The sequence below is a fragment of the Balaenoptera ricei genome, chromosome 21 (assembly GCF_028023285.1).
Source record: "Balaenoptera ricei isolate mBalRic1 chromosome 21, mBalRic1.hap2, whole genome shotgun sequence".
NCBI lineage: Eukaryota > Metazoa > Chordata > Mammalia > Artiodactyla > Balaenopteridae > Balaenoptera > Balaenoptera ricei.
The window spans coordinates 14,125,754-14,135,867 of NC_082659.1; the positions used below are offsets into that span (position 1 = coordinate 14,125,754).

At 39.4% G+C, this 10,114-nt stretch overlaps 1 protein-coding gene and 1 long non-coding RNA gene across 3 annotated transcripts in view; one reads left to right on the plus strand and one right to left on the minus strand.

Annotated features, from left to right (window-relative positions):
• The window catches only part of LRP2BP (LRP2 binding protein), a 42,009-nt gene extending 32,087 nt beyond the window's left edge, over positions 1-9,922 (minus strand). For both annotated transcript variants that reach the window (XM_059909740.1, XM_059909741.1), the window contains exons 1-4: positions 9,341-9,922; positions 8,238-8,334; positions 2,067-2,137; positions 635-761 (exon numbers count right to left, since the gene is read on the minus strand). In XM_059909740.1, coding sequence (XP_059765723.1) covers positions 635-740 — 106 coding nt within the window. In that variant the 5' untranslated portion in view covers positions 741-761; positions 2,067-2,137; positions 8,238-8,334; positions 9,341-9,922. The remainder of the gene's footprint in view (positions 1-634; positions 762-2,066; positions 2,138-8,237; positions 8,335-9,340) is intronic.
• On the plus strand, positions 74-6,096 carry LOC132356695 (uncharacterized). The gene is made up of 3 exons (XR_009499993.1): positions 74-481; positions 2,247-2,444; positions 5,896-6,096. It is a non-coding gene; the product is annotated as an uncharacterized LOC132356695 (long non-coding RNA).
• Positions 9,923-10,114: the final 192 nt, after the last annotated feature.

Consider the following 10,114-nt stretch of genomic DNA (forward strand, 5'->3'; position numbering starts at 1 on the left):
TTTATACTAGTTTCCTTCCTAGTTCTCATTCCTAAAACTGACCTCCTTAGTTCAAGGAAAAAGCACTACCTTAAAAAAAGAAACCACTATCACAATACCTGACATTGTGCCTTATATAATTAAGAAATATATTGGCTGGTTGTCAAACTAACCCTCTTTCCTGCTAGGCAGGAGCTCTAGCAATGCAGTCTATGTGGAATTCTTTAGACAAAGCTGGCCTGTGGGTGAGTGAAATTCTTAATTTGAGCCTTAATTAGAACTACTCTAACTAGATGAACTAACCATCCCCAATTTAATTTTTTTAAGTCTGTAGAAAAAAATGGTAGCTTTAAATGCTAATTTCAAGTAAAGTATGGTACTGTTCTCTTTATCAGAACTGACATCTGGCTTCTCTTTTCCAGAAGGGTGCCCTAAAGTCCTGAAAGTAAAATCAGGATCAGGATCTCATTATGAAACTTCTTCACTGATGATTTGCTACCAGGTAGGTTCAAGCAATTTCACAGATTCTTACAGAAAAGCTAGAAAGGACTGTAAACTAACCACTTTCTTGCCAGCAATAAGACTCATATTTCTTGTCTCTTTTGCTCTGGTGTACATAATTAACTTTTAGTGAAAATATTATCAGGATTTGTACCAGTCTTTTCCTTTCTCCATTGGAAGAGTTTTTGGTTCTTAGTAGCATAGTGGGATAGAGAAGTATAAAAGGGGTTCTTGGGCAACTTTTCACTGGTCAACTTCATCCTGTCTCCACAGTGGGTATTCTGTAAATTAAAAAATAATATTAAAAAATAATATGGTAGAAATATCTTCCTCCAGAAAAATGCAAAAAGAGACTCCACTCCAACTTGGCAGTCATTATAAAAAGCATCTTCCCCTCATCGCCTAGGGATAGGTCACCAAACTACCAGCTCTGGGATGGGAACATTCCTTCTTAGGAAACCAGGACCCTCCATAGCTATGAGAAGCACAGCACTCCTCCATGTCTGTTTCCATAGCATGGGATTAATGATCAGAGCTGTTTGCAAATCCTTTCTGGCTATGAGATCACACACTCCAGTGAGTCATGTCACCCACCACAGCTGCTGCCACTAGTAGGAATTGGTGACACTGCCTGTAGATACAGTTCCTGTGCACTGGTACCTTCCTGTTGCCTTGTAACTGAAGCTCATCAAACTAATCCATTTTAAATGAAAGCATTTGTCTCTTTTACCTGGGAATACACTTTATTTTAGCTGTGTTGTTCAGTTTTATCTTCCTGTCTGTATTGGATTGCCATGTTATAAGGTGGATCACAGTTGAATGGAAAATCAGAGCCTTCATATAAAATGCAGAGGCCACCTCATCTGGGATGAAGGAGTCCAGGTTGGCCTAGGCTGAGGGTAGTGAGACAGCAAACTCAGTTGTTGCTATGCTTTTTTGCTTACTCCTCAGAATTCCACTGTTACAGCAGGCTTTCACCAATCAGGAACAAGCTTCCAGTAAAGGTTCCTGATTGGTGGTGAAGAGAACTCAATAGACCTTTAGTATTATTGGAAAGCAGCATTTATACAATTTTATGATACTATTTTGGACAATAAATTGCTTCATTAATGAGAATGAAGTACAGAAAAGGGAGATAATTCAGTATACCAGAGAGAAAAAATCACCGAAGTATCTGTGATTTTGGAAGAGTCATATAATCTTCTTAAGAGTCAATTTTCCTCATCTGTAGTTTAGACTATAAGTAGTTTGAACTAGAGGATTTCAAAACGTCTGTCCGTAGATATGTAAAATTCTTTGATTATAGGATTCCAAAAATCTATGGTTGCACTAGTAAATATAAAAGCTTCCAATGAACTTTAGGGTGAAGCAATATTAGGTGAAGTATTTAGAAGAAAGACAATCCAAATAGGATGATGTCCATAGCACCATCAGTTTACTCAGAAACTGGTTATAGAAGTTTTTATTTCACTGAAGACTTAAGCCCAGGTGCTACTGTATCCAAAAAGGCTAAGAAAAAAGTTGACACATTCAGGAAGGTCATCAGAAAAGAAACAAATCAGAAAGCAAAATCCATTTAAACTCACGTTGTCTTCTGTGGGTACAATACTCCACAGGGTTTCTGTTGCTGTAGCTTAAAAGAAGATTTGGGGAGGACCTAGAAAATATAAGCAAAGATTTATTGAGCTCTTACTATAGGCCAGGATTTGTTCTTTGTTCTAAGTGCTTTACAGGTACTAACTCCTACAAAACTTTATGAAATACAGGCTATTATGAGGCCCACTTAATGTGAGAGGAAACTGAGGCACCAGTGAAGAAGTTAAGCAACTTGCCTCAGATCACAGGGCTGGGAAGCGGGACAGCTGGGATGCCAGAGCGCCTGTGTACTTCATCAGTATTCCATACTGTTCTCCAAAAAGCAGAGCTAACATGATTGCTTAAAATGGCAGGACTCCCATAAGAGGGTAAGCTAAAATTCAGTACTTTTTAATTTCAGAAAATGAGAACTAAGAGAAGATTTTAAACAGCAAGAGATTATGTTTATTTCTGCCAAATCTTGGGATAAGATATAAAATTATAATTTGAAACTTGATAAGTATTTGCGTAGCATGCAGTGAATTTAGAAAATGCTATAATAGAAATTATAGACCTTAATTGATGATGTAAAATCTGAAAGAAATATATGATTTTAAAAGGAAGGGCAGGTGTAGTAGACACTGACGGTGACCTTCCCAGACCCTCTTTACTAGTTAGTGCCCTATCTCCAGTGCTGTGAATGTTAACTGCTTAAGGTTGTGCAACCACCACCAATATCTAATTCTGGAACATTTTCATCACTCCAAAAGAAACCCTGTAGAAATTAGCAGTCACTCCCCAATCTTTCCCTCCCTTCAGCCCCTAGCAATCACTAATCAACCTTCTGTCTCTACAGATTTGTCTATTCTGCATATTCCATATAAATGGAATCATACAGTATGTGGCCTTTTGTGTCTGGCTTCTTTTACATAATGTTTACAAGGTTCGTGCATGTTGTAGCATGTACCAGTACTTCGTTCCTATTTTTGGCTGAATAATATTTCATTATACGGATATACCACATTTAAAAAAATCTGTTCATCATCTGATGAACATTTGAGTTGTTTCTAGCTTTTGGCTATCATGAATAATGCTGGTAGTTTTCACGTACTTGTTTTTGTGTAGACATAGGTTTTCAATTCTTTTGGGTATAAACCTAGGAGGGGGATTGCTGGGTCACATGGTAATTCTATGTTTAAGATTTTGAGAAATTGCCAAACTGTTTTCCAAAGTGGCTTTTTGCTTTTCCACCAGCAATGTGTGAGGGTTCCACATCCTCACCGACACGGGTTATTGTTCATCTTTCTGATAATAGCCATCCTAGTGGATGTGAAGTGGTATCTTGTGGTTCTGATTTGCATTTCCATAATGAAAAATGATGTTGAGACTCTTTTCATGTGCTTATTGGCCACCTGTTTATCTTCTTTGGAGCGATGTTAATCCTTTGCCCATTTTGTAGTTGGGTTGTCTTTTTATTGCTGAGTTATAAACATTCTTTATATATTCTAGATACTAGACTCTTATCAGGTATATAATTTGCAAATATTTTCTCCCATTCTATGGGGTCTTTTCACTTTCTTGTTTCTTTTGATCCCTTGATTTTTGTTTTTAATTTGATGAAGTCCATTTTTAAAAAATATTCCCAAATCTTTTCTTGTAATTTTTTTCTTTTTTAAAAATCACTTTGAGGTGTGACTGACATATAAAAAGCTGTATATATTTAATGTATACAACTTGATGGGGTTGGACGTAAATATATACCCATGAAACCATCACCACAATCAATGCTAAGTATATTCATCATCTCCAAAAGTTTCTTCCCATCTAATTTATTTGAACACTAAGCATAAGATCTACCCTCTTAGCAAAATTTTAAGCATACAACACAATACTGTTAGCTGTAAGCACTGGGCTGTACAGCAGATCTCTAGGACTGCATAACTGAAACTGTATACCCTCTGCCCACCACCTCCTCATTCCGCCCCCCAGGCCCCTAGTAACCACCATTCTACTCTCTGCTTCTATGAGTCTATTTTAGATCCCTCATATAAGTAGGATCATGTTATATTTGTTCTTCTGTGTCTGGCTTATTTCAGTTTGCATAATGTCCTCCAGGTTCTAAGGCTGAATAATATTCCATTTACGTAGCTACCACATTATCTTCTCATTCAGGGACAGGCATTTAGGTTGCTTCCATGTCTTGGCTATTGTGAATAATGCCACAGTGAATGTGGAGGGAAAAATCTCTCTTTGAGATTCTAATTTCAAATCCTTTGGCTATATGCCCAGAAGTGGGACTGCTGAATCATATGGTAGTTCTATTTTGAATTCTTTGAGGAAGAGCGATAGATACTGCTTTCCATAGTGGATGCACCAACTTACAGACCTAATTCTCGAAGTATTTTGGTTACTTAGTTCTTAAAAACATTAAGCACGTAAGAAATTTATCAATGGCACCTGCATAAAATAATTGGATAATAAAAATGATTTATTAGATCATTTGGGAAAATGTGTCAAAAGTTTGAAATTCAGTTGTTTTACTTAAAAATTACACATTATTTAAAGTAGCTGGAAAATGTAGAATATTAGATATATGCTTTGAGTAGAACTTATCTTGACATCATATATTACTGTTATTTAGTTGTTTTAATTATTACTTGATTAGTAAAACCAACATTTTATCTATCTATTTTCTCCTCTTAGGGACAAAGATTAATTTGAGTAGGATGTTAACAAATTTTGACAAATCTGAGTTACTGTAAGAAAATGAGTTTCAACTTTCTACACTAGATAAATTATATATCAAATATATCAATTAGATCTGGCCTACACAAAAAATATAACGCATGCTTTTTCTGAAGGTATTCTATATATTCAGCTACTCTCTGTTTCCTAAATGAAAGAAATAGGTTGCACAATCAATGCAGTAAGAGCCCTCTTATCTGGTATTTATTGGGACTTGTAGTTTATCAATTAAACAAGAATCAAGGTGGAAATTAATGTGAGTATACAAACATATGATAAACATTTTAACTTAAAATATGTAAATATATAGTTATTTTCCCACCTTTTCACTTAGGGTTAGAAGCTATTTCTTTAAATAGAGGATGAATGTGAGAGTTCAGAACTGTCTTTCTTGCATAAACCATATGCATACAAATTCCAGATTATGTTTCTTTAAAATGGAATATGAATTGAAAAATGCCTGTGGAACAATTTGAGGGTAGAACTATTTCTACCCATCCTTTACAGTTGATTTATCCTCACCTACTTTGAAAGCATTTTCCTTAGCTACTTGAGGAATCTGAAAGCATTCAATTTAGTCCTTAAAAATTATAGCTCTCACTTCTCACCCATATCTCACCAGTTATATAATATTTAATTATATTACATATTATAATAATCCTTATAGTGTGGAAAAAAATTCAGACTGATGTGATCCCAAGTAACTGAGTATTCTAGAGAACAGCCTGTGAAGATCTCCCAGTGATCAATGCAACCGGCAGTGTGTTTTACAGAGGAGCTAAAGTGTATTGGTTAATCAGAATAAAAAATTAAATAGTGATCAGAATAAAAAATTAAGTAATAAAGTTGTGAGAAATTGTGAGATTTTTCGTTCCTTGTTTTATTAAAACTAGCTTCATATTGGTTTAGGTATCTTCTGTCATTACTAAATCTAGAAAATTAACTAAGTGTAACTTTTGCAGTTTGAGGTGTAACAGCAAAACTAGCATAAATTTCTTTTTCCTTCTTCACAATTTCACAAATAGAAGATTTGTTCTTACTGTAGATCTCAACAACTTCAGTGTTTGATTTCTTATCTTTCCTTATTACATCAAGAATTTTCGGGCTTCCCTGGTGGCGCAGTGGTTGAAAGTCTGCCTGCTAATGCAGGGGACACGGGTTCGAGCCCTGGTCTGGGAAGATCCCACATGCTGCGGAGCAGCTGGGCCCGTGAGCCACAACTACTGAGCCTGCGCGTCTGGAGCCTGTGCTCCGCAACAAGAGAGGCCACGATAGTGAGAGGCCCGCGCACCGTGATGAAGAGTGGCCCCCGCTTGCCGCAACTAGAGAAAGCCCTCGCACAGAAACGAAGACCCAACACAGCCAAAAATAAATAAATAAATAATTTAAAAAAGAAAAAAAAAAGAATTTTCACCTTTTTACTTAAAGGAAGGACTTTATAACTTCTTTGGCATATCTAAATTGCCAGCATCACTACTCTTGCGCTTTGGGGCCATTATTAAGTAAATAAGCATTACTTGAACACAGTAACCCAGTAAATCTGATAACTCAGATGGCTACTAGGTGACTAACCTGGACAAAGGGATGATTCCCCTCCCAGGAGGGATGGAGTGAGATTTCATCATGCTACTCAGGGCGGCATGCAATTTAAAATTTATGAATTGTTTATTTCTGTAATTTTCCATTTAATATTTTCAGACCATGGTTGGTCTGAAACCACAGAAATTGAAAATGCGGATAACAGGGGACTATTGTTAATTTTCTTTCTGTTCCAGGATCCCATCCAGGTTATCACACGTCATCATGTCTCCTTAGCCTCCTCTGGTCTATGACAGATTCTCAGGTTTTCCTTGTTTTTTTATAACTTTGACAGTTTTGTATTGGCCAGATATCCTGTACAATGTCTCCCAATCTGGGTTTACCTGATATTTTACTCATGGTTAGACTTGGGTTATGGACTTTTGGGAAGATGCAGAGATGAAGTATTCTTCTCAACACATCATATCAGGGGTGCATGCTATCATCATGACTTATCACTGATAATATTAACAAATACCTGGCCAGGGTAGTGTTTCACAGGTTTCTCCACTGTAAAGTTACCTTCCCCCCTTCCTATACTCTTACTCTTCAGAAGCAAGTCATTATGCGTAGCCCACACTCAAGGGGACAGTGTGGGGAGAGAATTAATCTCTATTTCCTGGAGTGGGGAGTGTCTACATGAAGTATTTGGAATTCTTTTGTAAAGAAGAGTTGCCTTTTCACTCCTCTCCTTCCCTTCCCTTCCCTCCCTCCCTCCCTTCCATCTGTCTGTCTATCTAAATATCTATCTATCCTTTGTGCCACAATATCCTGGAGCAGCAGTTATTTATAATAACTATATAATTTATCACCTTCTCCAAGAAGTTTGAGTAAGCAAGGCTGGAAGGGTTTATATAATAAGGCACAAGAAGAATTTATTTGTGGGAAATCTTTTGCTTTTACAATCATACAAGGATCATACATGGATTTCCTGACTGCACATGCCAGTGAAGGCAGAATTACATTTGATTAGTTCAAACACATTTGCCAGCAAATTAAACATAAGTAGAATCAGCAATGCTTGGAAGAGTGACTGTTGAATATGCATCTTAGACCATCTTCCACTTTAGAAAACTGATCCCACTTGCTACATGTTCAGTAAAATCTCGTTACTTGCCAGTAAGATATTGTCCCCCAAATGTATTTATTCTGTATATTTTTGTACTCTACCAGCTTTGTTCAGTTTTTAGACGGCTTTCAGGCCCATTTTTAAGACTAAACCAAATACTTAACAGAGATATAAAGAATTTTTTGGAAACATTATGAGCAATGGACAAGTATGCAGTGATTAAAGGGACAAAAGCTTTAACAACTCCTCACAACATTCCCTTTCCTTGTGAAATTTAAATATGTCACAGGGAGTTAACAATAATTACCAGATTTAATGCATGCTGAACAGAATCTTGTTTTCAAGAGGAAGGATGTAATGTGGAGGCGCATGCATCACACACATATCCCACTGCATAATATGTTGACTGCAAAACATATGTTTAGAACTCTAGGAACTTCTTTGATAATACCTTGTATTAGTTAGGAAATCCTGAAAATGAACATCTGTGCAAATTTGAAGCTTTACTATATGCTTTGAAAAACAGTACTTACCTAATTGAAAAACATGAGAAAAGGAAAATTGGCAATATGGACATGTGCTCTCATGTATCTCTGACATTCTTTAAATAGCATAAAAAGGTACTGTGAATAGTTTAAATATTAAAAAAAAAAAAAAAGAACACAAGTACGAGTCTATATATATGTTTGAACATAAATACGTATACACGTTTATGTTCGAGTATGCATACAAACAAAGACGTTTAAAACTACCCCTTTGCAAATAAAAGAGCAAAGAGCATTTTGCTCACCATCCAAGTCTTCCGAGATTAACCTGCTGCAGCCGCTGAACAATAGGGCACTGGATGCTTCAGATGAAGAGATTAAGGTGATAACAGGATGGGCACTCTGTGCTTCAAACAAAGGAAATTTAAAGATGAAAACGGGAGGCTCTGTGCTTTGGACAAACAAAATGCCCTTAGATGCATTTCATGAAGAGTTTTAATGAACCCCGCTTCCCATACCTAGAAAAGCCCTATAATCATTAACTTGGGATATCTGTTCTTTGTGACGAGCAGTGATCTTTTACCAAGATACATCTGACTGCACGTATTCCCTAACAACAAAATCACATATAAACTAGCCTCCCCCCACCTCTCTGGAGCAGGTCCTCAGAGCTATCGGAAGTCTGTCTCTGGAGCTACAGTCCTCAGTAAAACCCTGAATAAACCTTAACTCACACCTCTCATGTTGTGCATTTTTCTCTCAGTCGACACCTTGGATCACTGCATAAGTCTAGTAATATGAATTACTGCAAAATTATTTTATGGCTCTTATTACAAAATAAACAATAAACCGTAACCAGAATTAGAACTAAAAGGCCACCTGTCTTCACAGGACAATGAGCTTGTCCTCTACAAGCATAATAACAAACTATCTTTCAGTCCTGCTCTCAGAGGTATCAGCAGATAGAAGGGAATCGCTGAAGATGTTAGGGAAAACAAATATATGGCTGGAGCTTTAGCTTTCAGCTAGATTAACCCGAAAAAAAAAGTGCCTAGGAAAAGAGTCCAGAGATTATCTGATAGGCGGTCAATGGCTACGGTTTGAAGTCAGGATGTCTGTCTGTTCCTAAAGCTTTACAAAAACGAATGACTCAAGCTAAAGGAATGCCTCAATATAAAGAGCTCCGGAGGGCCTTCCTCCCGCCACGCCCCAGCGGTTCAGAGCTAGTCAGCCCTGCCCACGGGGAAGAGCCCCACGGGTCCTCAGCGTCCACGGCCCGGGCCCTTCGTTTATCCCCTAACTCTCCCCATGATGAGTGGGGGGCTCCCGCCTCGGCAAGCTCAGGGCTAAACGCTGGGGACCCTCAACACTTCCCCAGGCGGCAAGGCCAGCACGGCGCCTAACCCACCTCCAAGAGGGGACACGTTACAGTGGTTGGCTCGTTTTACATCATTCCCAGAACGGACGTGGTATCATGTTAACCCCGAAAGGGTGGGGTTTGATAAACCATTTAAACCAGATGTTCAATCCCGGGAGGCCGTGACCCTGGACAAAGGCGAGAGGGGTGCTGGAGCTGGGGCTTAGGGTGGGGCAGTCCCTGCGGGAAAACCCGTCCCCTTAGCTCACCTTAGCAGCCCCTCCGCCTGCCCTCCCCCGTCGCCCCCCACCCCAGCTTCCGCTTTCCTCCCTAAACGTCCAGGGCCTTGAGGGACAGAGCCAAGCCTGGGGCGACTTTGAACGTGAGGCAAGAAGGAATTTTCATTCCTCAGGAGCCGGAGGCTGGGACCCCGGCGCCAGCACCAAGCTTAGCAGCTTCCAAAGGTCGTGTTGCAGCCGGGCTCCTTGTAGCTCCCTGGTTTCCTGGTTACGTGCGTGCCAGCAAAAACCAAAACCTCCGCCCGCGACTTCCGCTTCCCCAAAGGGCCTAAAGAGGTGAGCACGACTGCGTGAGACGTGTCGAACTCAGCGCGCCTCATGGCGGCCGCTGAAGCCCAGCCGCCCGGAATCCCGTCCCTCACAGCGCACGCGCACAGGGGCTCCGGGGAGAGGCCCGGGGCCCCGCCCCAAGGTAGGCGGGCCTGACACCTCAGGCTGGGCCAATCAGCTGGCAGATCCGCGCTGCCTCCTCCTCCTTTCTCCGCGCCAGCCTTTCTGGGTTCCCGGTTGCACGTGTCAGTGTTTG